Source organism: Salmo salar, chromosome 03, assembly GCF_965601325.2.
Source record: "Salmo salar chromosome 03, fSalSal1, whole genome shotgun sequence".
In the NCBI taxonomy this organism is placed as follows: domain Eukaryota; kingdom Metazoa; phylum Chordata; class Actinopteri; order Salmoniformes; family Salmonidae; genus Salmo; species Salmo salar.
This window is the reverse complement of record NC_138293.1, coordinates 58,590,602-58,609,574: the sequence shown is the minus strand read 5'-3', so window position 1 is coordinate 58,609,574 and position 18,973 is coordinate 58,590,602. Positions and strand designations below refer to the sequence as shown.

General features: G+C 41.9%; 1 protein-coding gene across 1 annotated transcript in view; it reads right to left on the bottom strand.

The window, feature by feature from the left end:
* Positions 1 to 79: 79 nt before the first annotated feature.
* Positions 80 to 18,973, bottom strand: part of LOC106600863 (integrin alpha-3) — a 37,877-nt gene continuing 18,983 nt past the window's right edge. Inside the window, exons 2-26 of the mRNA XM_045714988.2 lie at positions 14,953 to 15,080; positions 14,565 to 14,656; positions 14,049 to 14,292; positions 11,741 to 11,836; positions 11,172 to 11,403; positions 10,774 to 10,967; positions 9,073 to 9,161; positions 8,741 to 8,877; positions 8,492 to 8,569; positions 8,270 to 8,337; positions 7,257 to 7,393; positions 6,929 to 7,075; positions 6,560 to 6,657; positions 6,173 to 6,341; positions 5,699 to 5,782; positions 5,487 to 5,566; positions 5,277 to 5,354; positions 5,063 to 5,165; positions 4,803 to 4,979; positions 4,440 to 4,559; positions 4,103 to 4,216; positions 3,888 to 3,986; positions 3,536 to 3,661; positions 3,117 to 3,284; positions 80 to 2,609 (exon numbers count right to left, since the gene is read on the bottom strand). Of these exons, the coding sequence (XP_045570944.1) occupies positions 3,177 to 3,284; positions 3,536 to 3,661; positions 3,888 to 3,986; positions 4,103 to 4,216; positions 4,440 to 4,559; positions 4,803 to 4,979; positions 5,063 to 5,165; positions 5,277 to 5,354; positions 5,487 to 5,566; positions 5,699 to 5,782; positions 6,173 to 6,341; positions 6,560 to 6,657; positions 6,929 to 7,075; positions 7,257 to 7,393; positions 8,270 to 8,337; positions 8,492 to 8,569; positions 8,741 to 8,877; positions 9,073 to 9,161; positions 10,774 to 10,967; positions 11,172 to 11,403; positions 11,741 to 11,836; positions 14,049 to 14,292; positions 14,565 to 14,656; positions 14,953 to 15,080 (2,998 nt within the window). The 3' untranslated portion in view covers positions 80 to 2,609; positions 3,117 to 3,176. The remainder of the gene's footprint in view (positions 2,610 to 3,116; positions 3,285 to 3,535; positions 3,662 to 3,887; positions 3,987 to 4,102; positions 4,217 to 4,439; positions 4,560 to 4,802; positions 4,980 to 5,062; positions 5,166 to 5,276; positions 5,355 to 5,486; positions 5,567 to 5,698; positions 5,783 to 6,172; positions 6,342 to 6,559; positions 6,658 to 6,928; positions 7,076 to 7,256; positions 7,394 to 8,269; positions 8,338 to 8,491; positions 8,570 to 8,740; positions 8,878 to 9,072; positions 9,162 to 10,773; positions 10,968 to 11,171; positions 11,404 to 11,740; positions 11,837 to 14,048; positions 14,293 to 14,564; positions 14,657 to 14,952; positions 15,081 to 18,973) is intronic.

Here is an 18,973-nt window from a genome sequence, read left to right as displayed (position 1 = left end):
TTCAAAATAAAGGTCTCCTGTACATCAATTTTGTGTACAGGGGACCTGTAGTGTTGTAAATTATAGTGTAGAAAGGACATGCAGCATGTAAAAATACTTTAATATAAATGAGGTACAGAAGTAGACAACAGAAAAAACAATAATGAATAGTTGAGTATACACATAGAAAAAAGCATCAGAGACGCTATACGAATAACTACAAACAGAGACAACAGAACAGCATTAAACTGCACTCAGGCAATCACCCGCAATTCCCACACCACGTACCAGCTGTTAATAGCTGTCCTTTGGGGAGCTTTGTAGGCTCAAACTTGACATTCGTTTTTTTTAAGCAACCCACATTAAAAAACCTCCCAGTTTACTATAGATTACTACAGTACATACTTACCAAATAATACTACAGTACTTGCACTATAATTATAGCAAACTGTAGTATACTATACTACACACTGTAGTATCCCTTGATCATGTGTAGAACTTACTATAGAATGTTGTAGTATACTGTAAAATACTACATTTATGTATGCAAAAACACTACACTTTTTGAACTACAGTAAATGCTACAGTATTTAATTTGCATATATATATTCCCTTCCCCCATATCGCAATTTGTGCCACTGAAAAAATTTGAAACCTAAATGCCAAATAGACCATATATTTTGCCCCTACAGGTTACTATCCATTCAGATACCAATAGGTTATGGAAAATGTAGTAGTGCTCCAGTAGGTTTCCTGAAGGAGAAAGCCTCTACTTCTTTGTAAAAGAGAATAAAACAAAAACACTATAGTAAATACTACAGTAATGCCTGCAAAAACACTACAGTAAATACTATATTATATACTACAATATTTATATGATAGTTAACTGTAAACACTACAGTAAACACTACAGTGAATACTACAGTAAAGTCCTCAAACACTTGAGTGAATACCGTAGTATTTATAACATAGTATATATATATTAAGCTATAGTATTTTTTCATGTGGGAATGCCTACTTTCACTATGTCACATACTAACAAAGACATGTATACAGTTAACAGCCAAGCACAGTGCTCCCAGTCCCAAATTCATTTGGTGTATGCCATTGATAGTTAGGAGAGAGTTCTGAAATTATAGTCCTACTCTCTATTTTCTAGATTGATCATATTATTTTACAGAATACACACAAACAAAGCAATCAGACAACGACCAAACCATTAGACCTGTAGTTTACAATACATGTACATTGAACGTTTTGAAATTACCCCAACCTCACAGTTCTCTGTGATTGAAACTTCTCCATGTTCTTTTCTTCTTGGTTCAGGAGTGGCAGTAGTGCCTTGGAACACTACTGTGTGAACCACTTCATCAGTCGATCTCTGATCCATTCCTCAGAATTAGGCCACTGGGATCAAACATACTGTACTTTCTATTGGCACATTTACATCCATCACTCAACTTGGGCTCATACAGTGTAATACATCAGAAAACGAATGTAAACAAATCACGTACTAGTTTAAAAGCATAGTTTTAAAATCATTTTGAAAGCATTTATATTCAAACCACAGTACAAAATGACAGGACGTGCAAATATCAGTCTGTTCCATTTGGAAAGATCAAATCATAAGATAAAAATAAAGCGCTTTTAGCAAATCTAAAACTGTTTCAAATTAGTCTTTTACAATCCACATACAAAAAAAGCACATTTGAGTATACGAAACATTAAGAATACCTGCTCTTTCCACGGCATAGACTGACCAGGTGAATAAAAGTTTAAGGGATGATCCCTTATTGATGTCACTTGTTAAATCCACTTCAAGGAGTGTAGATGAAGGGGAGGAGATAGGTTAAAGAATGATTTTTTAAGCCTCGAGACAATTGAGACATGGATTGTGTGTGTGTGCCATTCAGAGGGTGAATGGGCAAGACAAAATATTGAAGTGCCTTTGAACGCGGTATGGTAGTAGGTGCCAACGGTTTGTGTCAAGAACTGCAACGCTGCTGGGTTTTTCACGCTCAACAGTTTCCTGTGTGTATCAAGATTGGCCCACCACCCAAAGGACATCCAGCTAACTTGAAACAACTGTGGGAAGCATTGGAGTCAACATGAGCCAGTATCCCTGTGGAACGCTTTCAACACGTTGTAGACACGTTGCCCCAACAAATTGAGGCTGTTCTGAGGGCAGAAGGGGTGCAACTTAATATTAGGAAGGTGTTCCTAATGTTTGGTACCCTCATTGTATATTCTTGTTGACATCAAAACAACTAACATTAAAAGTACAATTCTTGAAAATAAAATGTTGGTCCAGAGCATTCAATCTTGTACACTATAAGAACATAACACCATCAGTCCTGTTCCCAATAATGCCCAAAAATCCAGACTAGCGCCCAGCCAATGCATATTGAGATTGAGTTTCTCAATAAGAGTAGTGGTGGTGTTGAAGGTATCAGTCAGTAGTAATGCTGCATTTCAGTCCAGTTTGTGATCCAGTGCTTCTTTTTTTTATTGGGGTTTGGCTCCTCGATGAGGAATCCCTCATTTATCTGGTAGCGCTCCTCTTTGCCAATCTTCACTCCCTGGTGTATTGGCATCATCTTGAAGTGGTTGGGCCGCTTGAAAAAGCCACACTGTGGGACAATGGTAGACGACACAAAGTGAACATTTGAAAAGTGTAGACTTTGGGTATTACCATGTTATTTTTAAAAGTATTTCTACATTGGTGCCACCAGTATACATTTTGTGAGGCAATCTCAGTCCCGCTGTTGTTTAGATACTTGACAGCTTTCTAATGTAAATACGGGTATCATGAGATATGTGAAATATATGATCAAATCACCACACAACCAATAGACTCAAGCTCTGCAAAGCTGGTTAGGTAGGAGAAGAGACTAAATAGTTAGCAATGGGGAAAGGGTTGGAAAAAGAGTTAAATAAACATAAAAGTCAATCAGACAAGTCACAGCCTCTGAAATGCTGTTTCCCCTGTGGATAGATACTCTTGATGAAGAGAAACCATTAGATCATTTATAATTTGACAGCAAGAGAGGAAGACTGAAGTTAAGGAAAGCCACTGCAAGCTGCAAAAAGCCGTTGGAAGCTGAAAGGAGTCACAGACGGAAGGACTATTATTTTACCGAGGAAACCCAGTGCATTGTTCCAGAGGCCCACAGGGGGACCTCCCTCCCCCAGCCTCACTACTCCTCAGTCAGCCTCTCCACCTCCGACGGCTGGGTCTTCATCTCAGCTTTCTGGGCCTTGGCCTCGTACATCTCCCTGGTGCTGGCCCTCCTGAAGAAGCCACACTGAGGAGGGGAAGGCGGTCAGAATAACAAGTCAAACAGGATCCACTGTGGATCCAAAAAGGTGGACCTTTTGAACCAGTGGACAGTAGAAGTCTCGCGGTACCCGTAGCATCTAACAGTTTGTTTGGATTTGTTGTTGGAAGCGAAATTGAATCTCCATTCTCCTCTTGCTGCTAATGTCAGTGCAGGATATTTGTTGAATTGGACCTAACTGGCAGACCATTGTAATAACTAATATACTGGATCGTTACCTTCCACATAAGGAGGATGATGAAGGCCAGAAGGAGGACGCCAGCAACAGCAGACACGATGATGATCCACAGGGGGACCTGGTACGTAGCCTCCTCCCCGAGCTCTGGGTCTATATTCAGGGTGAACTACACAGGGGATATCAAACAGAGGACATCAACTATGTCTGCATTTAGGCTATATGTAAAAGTGCATCCTCAATTATTATTCTGTATATTCCTCCTCTATCATGTATCAGCTATCATCATCAACATCATCATCATCATCATACAGCAATCATCATGTAAATAACCTTTCAATTAGTATGGATGTAGCCTAGCTTTTGTTACAGTATGACTAGTATGGCGTCATTACCTCTGTGCTCTCAGTGTTCATCCTGATGGTGGGTTTGTCTGTGACCAGTTTCAGTGTGGCCTTGCCATTCACTGTCACCCGCCACGCTTCCCTGTAGTCCTATGGAAACACAACACATAAACAGGACTTTATTGGTACACCCATTCCAGTCACTCTAATGAAGCTGAGGAGAAAGTTGACATTAAGTCTAGACCACTGTGCTTTGGTGACTTTACCTCCAGCATGGTGCTGTTCCACACTCTGGCCCTGACAATGATTGTCGCAGTGTTGTTCATGTTGCGGAGAGGGCAGATGAATTTCACACAGTGAGCAGCGCCCGTGACACAGTCCTACAGACAACAGCAGTTGAGAGGGAGTTAGCACCAGTACACCATTTGGGCATACACATTTCAGTTGAGTGCATAATGTGACTGACGGGGTTCAAACCCAGGTCTCCTGCTCACCAGAGGAGAGCATTAGCCCACTAAGCCAAAGCCTAGGCATTGGCTCAGGGAGACAATTCAATGCTTCAGGTCATAGGCTTATGTATAAGATGGTGGGGACGGGCCTCACCAGTTTAAAGGACTTTTTGCGAGTTCCCTTCAGATTGAGGGAGGCCTGGGGTTCTCTGGGGTGCACCTCCTCTGTGGAGCCCTCCTCTCGCTTCCTTCTCCTGGCTTTGCTCTCTGGCAACTATGAGGAAAAGGAAAACAGACAAAAAGGCACAGACCTCATAACTCAGTCTTATAATATTGGAACTTAAAAGTAGCTGTTTTTTAGGTGTTATATTGACAACAACATGATCAACTGTGGACCTGAAGTTAAGATTTCCATCTGAAACCATAAAATTGGGAACACATTAACATACCAGCTACTGGGATTCTGAATAAACAAAACACCACTGAAATAGCCCTGATAATACTCCAACAGGTTTACCATGAGTTTGAGTGGGTTGACGATGGCTCCAGGAGGCACACAGTGAGAGTCTGACGTCCCTTTGGTCTGGATCTCCGTCAGGTACAGCAGCCACTTGCCATTGGCTACCTCCCAGGGCCAATCAAACTCCACCTCCAGGTTTCCAAGGTTACCCAGTGGCTTCCCAAAAACATTCACCTATGAGGAGAGGCATCACAGGTGAATTTAGGATCTTCAGAGATGCTAGCAAGGATTGTTTTCTAGGTAAAAAAAAAAAAAACCTTAAATGTGAACTCCACAGGACTTCCGACGTCGCTGGCAGTCTTCATGCCCGATTCTCCCATGATCTCCCCACTGAAGTGAGTGTGACCTGTGTACTGGGCACTAGAATAGAGGCAGTAACCCTGAATCAGATCCCTGTGATATACAGTATGGTGCTACCTAATGCCTATAATCAAAACATGCCCTTAAAATGACTCAAAACCAATAACTTACAGTGCAAAAGACGTATCCAGTGTATACTCCACCATCATGACAAGAGGCAGCGGTTGTAGATTGCTCTGTTTACTCAATCTGAGAGAGGACAAAGGTTGAGAAGCAATTAAATGTTACAGATGATTGGAGCTGGGTCAGTCCCGAAGCAATGCTGTGATGAGGGATGATGTATGTAGGTAATGACAGTAGGAGGTGTAGAGGGACATTTACGTGGAAAGCTGCAGCGTAGAGCGAATCTCTCTGGTGTCCAGACTGATCTCAGACGTCTGAAAGATGATCTGGACCTGATCCTGGAAAACAGAATGTGGTAGAAATCCACATTTAAAACCCTATATATGGTACCATGTTACCATCCCACTTGTATTGTATCCGCTGTGGTCCAGACAAAGTAGTGGAGAGTACTAGTTTAAACTAGAACCTACCATCTGGTTGCTGGTGAATGGGTTCCCCAGCTCACACAGTACAACCATATCCTCTGCTGAACACTTGATGGCTGGGCTGTTGTTCTGTGGAACATAGGAAACCATTTCATGAGGAGAGAGGAAGTAGTCATTTTTGGGACAACTAGCAAGTAATCTTATCTATAAATCACCAATCAGAGAACCAAAAATATGTGGTTGTTTACTTACCCATAGCTTAGCATTAGCATCGTTGCGTGCAAAACAATGGGAGTGATAGAACTGTTAGCCTTCTAGCTAATTAACTCTGTTACGCACAATAATAGAGGCTCCGAGGTGAAGTTTCCCCTAGGTCTAGGATCAGCTTCCCCACCCTCAATCCTAACCTTAACCAATAGTAGAGAATATGCTTAAATGACCCAAGATCAGCGCCTAGGGGCAATTTCACCCTATTACACCATAGAGCGACACCAGAGTAGCACAGCATAGCAGGCTTACCTTTGAGCGAAAGGCAGAGTAGATCAGCGACGGGGGAATGGTGACGTTGAGCATGGCATTGTGAGCGTCCTCCGCCGGTTTCCCTGGCGACGGGAAGTTGGTCACCTCCACGACCAACATAACCTTCTTGACATTGGCGCTGTACTGGAGGATCTGGTGACCATCATGGCTGTACAGGGACATTCACAACAAACAGAGTTAACAAAGATGACATCTTCTCTTTGATTTGATGTCTTGGTCACTCTAAAAACGACTTACATTATTCAAAGTCAACCTCTATGGTTTACGTTCCTCTCAAGCCACCAATCATATAGCTGATGACACTTTGAACTATCCCTCCTATACCTCTAGTCATGACCTTTGATCCCTGACCTCTGATGACTGTACCTGGGAAAAGGTGTCTGCTCTTCATTGGCAAACTCTGCCTTCATCTGCAGGTTACTCTGGCACGTATTGTCCAGGCCACAGGCTTTCTGGAAGTGAATCTGTGGGAGTGAGGGAGGGAGTGGGATAGAGAAAGAGGGGAGGGAGAGAGAGAGAAGTTGAAAGCAAGTATACTTATTCTCTGTGGAGCTAATATTATTTTCATCAACACACTATCAACAAACCCCAGTGTACAAAGCGTGGGCAGTAACTGAAGAGGCACACACACAAATAGTATAGTGGAGATTCTGTGTAAAGGGGAACATTCAAAACAGTATTATGAGTAGTCGCACCTTGTTATCAAACATTAACTGAGTAAACATTAGGTCTAACCTCCTTTTTGACATGGCTGGCCTTTCCCTCACTGAGCACAGGGAAGGCATCCAGGTTCTGCAGGGACTGCCGGGCTTTGGAATGCCCCTCATGGAGGGATACGTTCAGGGAGAAGACTACGGGCTCCACCTTGTCTCGGATGGGACTCTACAGGACAGACAGCGAGACATGGTTAGGGTAACTCCCTTTGCTATTTTCAAGCATTTATCCAACAAATCTCAACAAGCAGATCATCAGTAATGATACAGGGCTTTGACCCTGGAGGAGAAGATGAATTCAAAACCAAACCCAGTGGTCACAATAGGTTATGTCGGTGACAGTTCCTTACCGCTAGTCCGAGCCTCAGCGTTTTGCATTTGGCAGATGGCATTGACAAGAAACCAGTGTAGCTGTCCAGGCCATTGTCTTGGAAACGGACCCGGTGGTTGTGCCGTGTTAGGTCGGCTTCCACAGTGTACTTCACAGCTGAGAAGACACGGGACAAAATGCTAGAATACATACTACAGGGAATTTCAGAACAATTATTTATTCATTCATTTAGCAGCTTTTATCCCCATTGTTTGAATAAAAATGTGGCTTCAATGAATAAAAACAATAAGAGCAAGTAGGCTTTGTGTACATTTGAAATCACATGAAACCAACAGTTGTGTTTGCGTACATACTGTATGCCAGACATAAGATTTATTTAGATAATAATATTAGGTATCTGTCATTTGATTTATGATTTTGGCTACAAAGGAAAGGGGACAAAGCCAGTGATGTCATAAAAAAAACAACATATTTTTAGAGATGATATGCGTGTGTTTCTTGACAAGCTCATAGGTTCAAGGGTAACAATGGTGGAGTTTGTTTTGCATAGCCCCGTGTCCCGGGTGGGTACAGAATGGTCTAAAATGAGCCAACTCCGCCCACATGGGGTACAGGAAAATGCAAGGCGAACTCCAACAATGTCTTGCTAATTTATACCCTCTCCCTTTTGATGAACAACCTGCGGTAATTGGCTGGACCATCTTGCCAATCAATCACTTTCACTAATTAGTTAATAGCTAGGCACAAATGAAACCAACAGTCACAATGGCCCTTTAGGACTCATGTTAACTCGATGCATCCTCGGCTTACAATTGTACCTTGGGGATAAATAAACTGTATTGAATTGAAATCAATTGAACCAAATTTAATTAAATTGACTAAATTGAATTCCATTTGCTCCGGAAATGACATTCAAACATGTTGGCAATCTTGTCATAAGATCACTTGAATGACTGATCAACGCTAAAATAGCAGTGTTAGTGTTAGAGCAGTGGTCATCTAATAACAATGTTGTAACAGAACCACACTCACTGACGTTCTTCCTGAAGTCGTTGGCCCCAGTGCTCAGTGTGTAGGAGAAACAGACCTTCACCTCCACACTGCAAACACAGAAAAACATACTCAAATGGTCAGGGATTCCCTGATTCAGGGTCATAACATGGGTTTAATCACTATTGCTGAAACATTGAGTATCCTCAAGCATTGAAAAGAGATCATTATGTCCAAATACAATTATACCAAACAAAATCTTACCAGTTGTCACAGTCTTTAGGGTCCACAATCTCTGGCGTCACTTCAAGAGTTTTAATGAGGTGAATGACTGGGCGGGCCCTGATCAAATAAATAACAACATGAACATATACCATACATTAGGGATTTATGGTTGATACAATAGTTTTGCTGTGCATGAAACAATATTTTTGTCGAAGGATGAGAACTGAGATGGCCGAAAACACAATATACATCTAAATGCAACAACAGATCCTTGTTGTGATTAGCTACCTCAGCAAGGCTACGCGGTCGTCCAGTGAGCCGACCACCATGTCGGGGTAGCGGTTCTCATCCACATCCAGCCCTCCGTTGATGGAGTAGCCAAACGTCTTGAACCCACCTCCAGCTATATCCTCCCCATCAATCACCTGAGGAGAGGGAGGTCAATACAACAACCAGATGTTGCAACAGCTGTTCAGCTCTGCAGCTCTCCTCACCATGAGCCCCATAGGATGAAGTTACCCGTAGATGCTGATCTGAGGTTTTACATGGAGTACCCTTAGGGCTAAGGTTAGCAGTCAGGGAGGATCCTAGATCCTGTGCCTAAGGGTGTGTTTCCATACCTGACTGGGCTCCCGAGAGATGCCCTCAGCACTGCCTGTCCAGATATACACCCTGCCTGTTCCATGGAACGGAGCGCCCACCGCAAAATCTGAGAGAGAGAAAGAGAGAGAAATTATAGGTTCTTGTGTCTCCAACCAATGTCTTCAAAAGCCTTGTTCCATCACCGAGGGCCAGGAATGTTCTATCCATTTAATTTAATGTCAGCACTCAGCACTGAGCCAATACTTAGTGAGAGTGAAATGTTGTCAAAATCCCATTCAAACAGCTTTGATTCATGTCAGAAAGGCACATGATAGATTTATAATACCAGTCTCATAGACATTATGGTGATCTACTGTATAGTGTTCAGGACGGCAATGCTGTAAAATGATATATGTAGCTTATTCTTAAATACTGTATTTTCTGAGAGATTAAAGGTTCAATGCAGCCGTTTTTATTTCAATATCAAATCATTTCTGGGTAACAGTTAAGTACCTTACTGTGATTGTTTTTCATTTTGCTAGGACTGTCTAGCTGTGGCCTGATTTGGGAGGGGAAAACTGAAAACTAGCTGTTATTGGCAGTGAGGTTTGTAACTCTCTTTCTTATGTAAGGGATAAATGCCGAAGTTCTGTACTTTACCTTGGAAATGTGGATGACACAGTGAAGTTCATAATTCATAATTTCTCATATTTTGGTTAGTTTGATATTTATGGTCCGCGACCCAGTTGTTTGCTCTATATGTTCCGTTGTAGCTATGCTCGCTGGCAACGCCATTGTACCTTGCTTGCTAGTTACTATAGCCAACTAGCTATAGCTAACACAGTCACAACCTCCGTAGCCAGAATAACAGCAAAATAGCTGCATTTGCTTTTGTTTAAGCTGTTTTCTATTGACATTAATTTGGATACATCCATAACGTTCAGCTGATGATGCACAATTTTGCCAGTTCATTACGAGGAGATCGCATTGCTTATCAAACACTAGGCTAGAAGCTAGCGAAATAGTTAGTTGCTAGCAAATCTGCCAATATGACAACTGAATTGAAAAATACCGTTGCTGAAAACAGTTTGTCAAACTAGAAACGTGGAAGGATTTGACAGCATAGCGCCACTTTCTTTGTGACTGCAACATAGGGACCGGAGAAATTCATGTTCATCAATATGTCTCTGAAAAAGCAAAACAATGCTAGCTAGCTAACTGAGTTCTTCCTCATTGGGCCTACATTTACAATCTATCCAATTTCGGTTTGTGTGGTTGTTAGTTTAGCTTTCTGTAACTTTGTAGCAAGTACTGTCTGCATGTGTAGGCGTATATTGCATCATTATTGCAAGGTGTCTGATATATTTTCAACTTTCCAGATATCTTTTCCAACTGTCCCGCTATCTGGTTTTAATGTCCATTCTAGAATGCCCTTCTAACCAATCAGAAACGAGTATTCAACAACACTGTGGTATAACGGTCTATCAGGACATTTACAGCCGGTTGATGTCACCAGGCAGTTCAAAACTCCATCCCACCAAAACAGGATGAAATTTCAGTCACTTTTTCCAAACAGCTCTTATACTAAAAGTGCATTATCATAATTTTCACAATTTTATTCCAACCTCAGAGTGGAAGTATATATAAATCCAATTTTTCACTGCACTGGGCCTTTAACTACTTTCTATCCTAGGTTCTTTATAAATGTGAGAAAATGTTGGTTTATTTAAATGTTTTACCTTGAAAGCCATCTTGGTTGACATCTCCAATGGCAGCCACAGCCATTCCAAACGCAGAGTCTCTAGGGCCTCGTAGTATGATGCTGGATTTCTGCCGGAAGGAGCCGTTCTCGTTCATATAGACGTACACCGCTCCACCAAGCTCCTTCTTCCGATCAAAATAGAACGGGGCTCCGACGATCAGATCATTCCAACTGCAAAAAATGTGCAAACAAAGAGACTGTTGTTTCATTGACAGGGTTCAGTCAATAATATTTCAATTAACTCAATTCAGGAAAAAATGATATTGCAGTTAAATTAATTCCAAAATAAGCAATATCAATGATTTAAAACAAGTTACTTATGTCCCGTGGGGATTAAGAGGAGTAAGTAAGACAAAGTTATAATCCACACTGTACCCATCATTGTTGAGATCTGCCACGGCTAGGGAGTTCCCAAAGTATGAGCCCATCTGCTCGCCTCTCAGGGTGAGGTAGGGTTTCAGCTGGTCCCCGTCCCCTGACGTCGACTTCTTCTTCACAGTCAGAATGACCGAGCCTTTGGCGTCATCCTTGTTATCCTTAGGAGCCCCTGTCACCACTGTGTCCTGGTTCTGGCTGAGGAGGCCTCGGCCCTCTGCCACCGAGTAGCCTGGAACAGAACAACAACAAACAACATACTAGTACTAACTTAAAAAAATACTATGTCTAACTTACGTGATCTGATCTTAATCTTAAGAAATTGTTCGTAAAGTAGAGAATATTGCACATGCGCAGAAGGTACGGCTGTTTAGCTATCGGGAAGAGGCATCTAGAAAATCTGGCCATGCAGCCACTCTGTTCTAACTACTACATACTGACATACTAACAACATAGGTTAACTGACAACAGAAAACGCACACATCATGTTCACTGTTTACTTTTAAAAACCCGTTCAATTCAAATCTGTCTATAGAAGTTTCCTGGGTAAAGCAAGAAAAAAATTGTACCTATGTAAATGTGCCGTCGATTACCAAAGTTGGGGAAGCTGCTTCTCTTGGTGTCATAGATGACATTTGGATTCATCCAGGAGACGTGAACATTCCCTGAAATAGAAGCAGAACAACACACTGACATTTTAAAACAAAATACGAAACAACCACAAAAACTGACACGATTAGCATGACAATGACCATATGTGTTGACATACCACACACACAGACCAGGCTAACATACAGTCATAACCATAATTATTGGCACCCTTGATAAAGTATAAAAAATAATACAGGAAGATCCACTTGCGGCCAAGTTTCAGCCTCCTGGCAGAGGCAACCAGGTTTTTGGATTACAATTTTGTGGTACTGGGTAAAGTTCATGATGCTGTTGACCTTAACAAGGGCCCCAGGACCAGTAGAAGCAAAATAGCCCCATAACATCAAAGATCCACCACCATATTTTACAGTAGGTATGGGGTTCTGTTCTGTTCTGCATCTTTCTTTCGACGATAAACCCACCACTGGTGTGCATGGCCAAAGAGCTCTATTTTCATGTCACCTGACCATAGTACCGGTTCCAATCCAAGTGCCAATGCCGTTTAGCAAACTCCAGGGGGCCATACTTGCGAACATGAGAAAAAGTTTAAGCATCAGCCAATTAAAATCATCGACATAGTTGCACCTGATCACAGGCTACATGTTAGCTGTTTCCATCACATAACCTTGTACATTTAGCCCTATGTTAACCCTCACCAGGTGGCCAGGATTATTTCCTGTAACAAATTTTGCATCAGCCTATCAAAGATCTTAAATTGTTTCTCCACACACCAATGGAATTTCTTAAAATATGTCAACTTGGCCACCAGAGGGATATATTTAAAGCTGTAAATTCAAAGTTTACTTTTGTTCCCCTTCACTTTGTCTGTCTCAAGTGTAGAGTACCAATAATGCATGAGCATCGCACTCATGACTAGGCGACTTACTAATGTTACCAATTCATAAGCCTCAATTTGTCGGGTCATGGACTCTACAAGGTGTCGAAAGCATTCCACAGGGATGCTGGCCCAAGTTGACTCCAATGCTTCCTACAGTTGTGTTTAGTTGGTTGGATGTCCTTTGAGTGGTGGACCATTCTTGACACACACGGGAAACTGTTGAGTGTGAAAAACCCAGCAGCCTTGTAGTTCTTGACACAAACCGGTATAACTGGCACATACTACCATACCCCATTCAAAGGCACCTAAATCTTTAGTCTTGCCCATTCACCCTCTGAATGGCACACATACAGTACACAGTCCATGTCTCAATTGTCTCAAGACAAAAAATCCTCCCCTCCATCTACACTGATTGAAGTGGATTTAACAAGTGACATCAATAAGGGATCACAGCTTTCACCTGGTCAGTGTATGTCATGGAAAAAGTAGGTGTCCTTAATGTTTTGTACACTCAGTGTATACAGTAACTAAATCCCACATTTTTGCTTATCCGTTTCACATACATCCATGTGCTTTTACGGAGAAAATATAAAGGACTATACAACATTTAAGTGTATCATACATTGTCCAAAAAAAAGTTGAAGAGCATTATGGCCTTGACAAATAGCTGTAATAGCTGAATTCGAACCCGGGTCTAATCACGGCCACCTGGTGAGATTAGCATAGGGCTAAATGTACCAGGTTTGGTTTATAAAGCCGTCCTGCATAAACTTCAGCCGTACCTGACTTCATTGTTAACATACAGAATAATGAGATACTAGATGCGGTCTCAGGGATGGCTAACTCTGGAGACTCCCTGTCAAAATAAAGATGAAATAACATAAATAAAAAATGTGATGAGTTCAGCTAAATCAATTTTGGTTGCAGATGCAAGTGGCGGCATCTCAAGCAACTTTGCTGATACACAAAAGTTATCCAAACGTTTGGTAATTGTAACAGCATCGATATAGACAAAATCCTGGCTGTACATTTAGCTATATTCTGTATGGATTCTGTATGGAGGAATGGCCTGAGATCCCAATGTGTTCTTCAATCTCAATAAGCATTTTACAAAAAGGCTCAGTGCCATTATCCTCGCAAGGGGAAGGTACCCCTATCTTTGTGAGAGAAAAAAAAGACTACTTGTTAAACAAAATATTTTTCTCAGAAAAATTATATTAATATAAAAGATGTTTATATAGAATTTGTATTATTTATTTTATAATTTGTTTTGCTCGTCTTTATCAAGGGTGACAATAATTTTGGTCATGACTGTACTTAACTTTTTACTGACCATATTGTCCCTGTGGGATGTATTTTTTTGCAGTCTCAAACAAATCTATGCCTACCTTGCCACTCAAAGCTGCCAGGGGCGCCCACGATGACCTCTGTGTCAGTGATGGCAGCAGAGATGCCCATGTTGCACATGACTTCACCTGTGATGTCTTTAGTGTGGCTGCACACCTGATCAGGGTTCTGCCAGTGCATGTCTGTTTCATTATAGTTCAGGTCGTTACCACGGATATAACACTTCCCAATCATCTGACGCAGCTTCAATACGCCATGTAACTTCACAAAGCGATGGCCACAGGTCTGAGAGAGAGAGAGAAGGAGAGAGAGAATCAGAATTGATCCTCTTTGTCTTGGTCATTCCATACTTGGCCATTTAATCAAGTAGTATGATACAGTCATTTGCCAGAGATAATCATTCAAATCAGTATTGAATGCATTTTTTTGCTGTAATTTACACTAATCTGTTCAGTAAACTCAGAAAGTAGAGTTGCTGGTCTGGAGGGTCACCAGAGGATTGACTGATGGCCTCTTGAACCAATGAATCTTTAATAAGCAGACGAGAAGTTACTCACCAGAATTCGCCCCCCTGGCTGTCTTTGGCTGGCCACTGTTACCCCCAGCCACATATCCTCCACTCTGTCCTCACCCTCAATGAGGTCAGGGTCTGAAAGGTCACAGTATATCACACCACTCATCATCACTGTGCTTTGGGTTTCATAACAATACAACAATAAGGCATTTCTTTTAGGAATCAGAACAAATTTCTTCCTTATGTTCCTCTTCAAATCCCTTATTTCAGTTGATTTGATATTAACATTTCCTCTGTGGTGTTCTAAATGGATAGTACCTTTGTGGAACAATCAGTATCTATTCTTAGTCCAAATGTACTATAATATTTCCTTACATTTTTAAAGCAGAATTAGCAACTCTGAGCAACAACTGCAAAACCACAATGCATACCTGAGCCAATCAGGTTCATCCTGGTGCAATCTGATTGGGCAACGTTTACAGGGCAGGTATACACATCTCCTGTTTCATTGGCCTTCACGCCAGACTCTGCCTTCTCCTTGGGTGCTCCAACAAGGAGTCTGTGGATCCAAACAAGACAAAACAAATCTGCGTTTACATTTCAACCCCAAGATTAGCCATCTATAGTAGATTAGCCATCTATAGTACAGTATGTTAAACTCACTTACAACAGGGCACCACACGCATGTCTGCAGGAGATCAGATGATACCCAGTGGTGTAGTGGCAGGTATACGCAAGCATACGCATTATACACACTGTTTTCAGTGGGCATTGCGTATACTCCCTTCTTAATCCTCACAAGTAGTTTACTCGAGGTATACGCAGTATCAATAAATAAGGCTGATTTAACAGATCAGAATGTTTCAGTTAAAATGTTGATGAACTATATTTCTCAATTTTAAGCGCACCACTGTGCACACTGCGTTAGAGATCTAAAGATGCAACACCTATTATGGGTTGCTAACATGACCAGGATAGTGCCTTTGGCTGCTAAACAACGAAGGAAAGTTGATTTGAAAAATAGGCCTATAGAACAGGAGGTTTCTAAAATGTTTCCCTCAACATTTCTATGGTCTTATTTTGGCTTGGCTACTTTGAAGCAAGGTAAGACATGCCCTCATAATATGAAGTAAAACATCCAGGTTTCAAACAATTAAGGAACAGGAAACATATAGAGATGCTAATGACAGGCCTAACTGTCTTCTGTTAGATGGAAAGGCTTTCCAAAAAACCTTCTCAATGAAATGTTATACATTCTGCCAGGTATGTCTACCTGGCAGAATGATATCGTGATTATTTGCATCAATCCAGTGGCCATTTGTTTAGCAAACTCCATCTCATGTCCGCTACAGAAACACTGCTATCGAAATAACAGTGCTAAGTGCCTGCAGATTTGAATTAAAGGGTAACTACAACTCAAAAGTGGTCTCCTGATGTGGTTTAAGCATTGATGTTGACTTAGAACTTTTTTATTTATTTTTCAATTATGAAAATGTGACTTTGAGAGCTAAAACCTGAAAGAAATCTGTGAATTTCTGACTCGGTTGACAACCTCGTTTATCTATGTCAATAGTAGGCCAACTATTAGATTACTTGCACAGTACGTCTTGGCTTGTCCTGACTGTGAAAGACCAATATGGGATTCATCATTTTAGGTCATTCAGAGTATATGTCACTGTTTCTCAGAGGGCGACATTACTTCGCCGGGCGGGCCGTTTGGGAAGATGTTAGCAAAATTAGAGTATATGCACTACACCAGGCACCTCTACACCACGTCAACAATGCATATCCACTGATCCAGTGATAACTGCCACCTAATTGGCTATCTGATCAGAGGTCTTTTCCCATACAGACATGTGGCATTGTGAGGCAGCGAGAGTAGTAATTCAAAATGTCTTGCTTCCTTTAGACAGAGAGTCAAATGTATGTATTTGGATTAAAAGGTGTCATAACCAAACAATTTGAGCTGTCCTCCCTTGCTTCAATAAAAGATAATAGTTGTAACACAGATGACTGCCCCTGTGAAATAGAGCGGCAGGCAGCCAAGCCAGGATGTGTCGATTTTTCCCCATCTCGCTCTCTTTCTCGCTCTCTTTCTCGTTGATATGCTGTACACACTGCAATGAGGTGGGTACTGATGAGGAGGAGTCGGGAGAGGTCAGACACAGAGAAGTCAGACTGGAGAGAGGTAGAACGAGTAAACAGAGGAGAGACTGGGGAGGAGGAGGGAGAGAGCAATGAGAGGCGGCAGCCAGACAATGACAGACGGAAGACAGGGAGGACCAGTGAGGAGTTCTGAACTGAAGGGCACCTTTCTCCTCCCATCCGTCCCTCCGAGCTGTCTCATCCAGTTTGGGGGGGGTCTAATTTAATTTTGTCGCCCCCCTCCCCTCACCCAGGACCCGGGTTGGGTTGTGTCATGTGACTCTAAATCAGGTTTGCCTGACCAGGAACGAGGAAATGAGCATGTCACGTAAAGGGTGAGTGAGCTGTGGCATACAAGGACAAGACAGCATCCAAACAACCCAAGTCAATCAGTCTCTTCTCCTTTAATTCATAATTCCTTTCTCTCTCCCGCTTTCTCTCCAATACGTCTCATTCATAAGTCGCTTGGGATGTGGATGGGACATTGGAGAAAGAAACATCAAGCAATTCCACGCAATATTCATTCATAACAAGAAGGCATTATAGTAAAGACACTACTGTGGCACACGATGATTCTATAAGGAATCCAGAAATGGGAAAAGTGTCAAGTGAGAGCTCCACTGGGTTAAGAAGATCTGTACATTTGTAGCAACAAAGACAGATATTTCAGCTTTGACTGTAGTATCTAGACCCTGGCAGACATAAATAGTCAGAGCTCATCAGTCAAGTTGAATAAATGCCAGTCGTCACCAAGGCGATGACAGAGATAATAGGGAGGACATTTACTGACTTCCACCAATCAGGCTGTCTAGCTACACAGATAATGTTATCACAAATGCCACTGGCCCACTGGAGAGAAGTAGGAGAGATACACATACCAGAGAGTAGAGGAGGATCACTACTGATCAGTGTGTGTGTGTGTGTGTGTGTGTGTGTGTGTGTGTGTGTGTGTGTGTGTGTGTGTGTGTGTGTGTGTGTGTGTGTGTGTGTGTGTGTGTGTGTGTGTGTGTGTGTGTGTGTGTGTGTACATGCATGTGTGTAATTGTTCCACTCATCTGACATCTGACCTGGGAGTGCTCTCCCCGCTACTTTAGAAAAAGGAGCTCCAGTACTGGCAGCTGGGGTATGTCATACAGGTAGCAGGGGGTACTAGGAAGGAATGCAACACTACCAGCACACAGGCTAATGATGTCCATGCCGGCGTGCTCTGCATGCTCTCCATTCCCACTGTACTGTAAGACGTAACAGAAGAAAGAGTCCTTCAAATACTTTGAGCGTTTGCTTGAGCCTGCATCGAGTGCCTGATGGGCCGGGTTTGTGGTTTTTGGAATATTCTATTGGTTTATTGAGCCAGGCAAGCGCAACCGAACACAGATAAAGTATTTGAAAGGATTTCAAATACTATTTGAACCCAGGGCTGAAAAGAGCACATGATATTAGAGATAATCAAGCCCTGATGTGTCTTCTCTACGGAAAAAAAAACATGAATTTCTCATGTGATCTTATGTCAAGTTAATGTGATAACGTGACAACATGTAAAAGCAACATGTGAAAACATTTGAGCACATGTGAAAACATGATCTCATTTGAAACAAATGTGACAACATGGGGATGCAACATTTCAACATGTGATACCATGAAACTACGCGTGACAACATTTTAACGTTTTTCACGTCAATATGCATTTCCACATGCGAGAGTTAGATTTCCACGTGAACATTTGTCACGTGAAAGTGCAAGTTCGATTTTCACATGTGAAAGTTTTTCATGTGTGAATGCTAATTCCACATGTGAATCTACATTTCACATGTACGGTGAAAACATGTTATTCTCCTCACATGTGAAAAGGTGGTGTTAACATTTAACATGGGAACTCTACACTGAGTGTATAAAACATTAGGAACAGCAGGTGAATCCAGCTGAAAGCAATGATCCCTTATTGATGTCACTTGTTAAATCCACGTGTATCAGTGTAGATGAAGGGGAGGAGACAGGTTAAAGAAGGATTTTTAAGCCAAGGGGACAATTGTGTATGTGTGCCATTCAGAAGGTGAATTGGCAAGACAAAATATTTAAGTGCCTTTGAACAGGGTATGGTTGTAGGTGGCCAGGACTGAGTGTGTCAAGAACTGCAACGCCGCTGGATTTCTCATGCTCAACAGTTTCCCGTGTGTATGAAGAATGGTCCACCACCCAAAGGACATCCAGCCAACTTGACAACTGTAGGAAGCATTGGAGTCAACTTGGGCCAGCATCCCTGTGGAACGCTTTCAACACCTTGTAGAGTCCACGCCCCAATGAATTGAG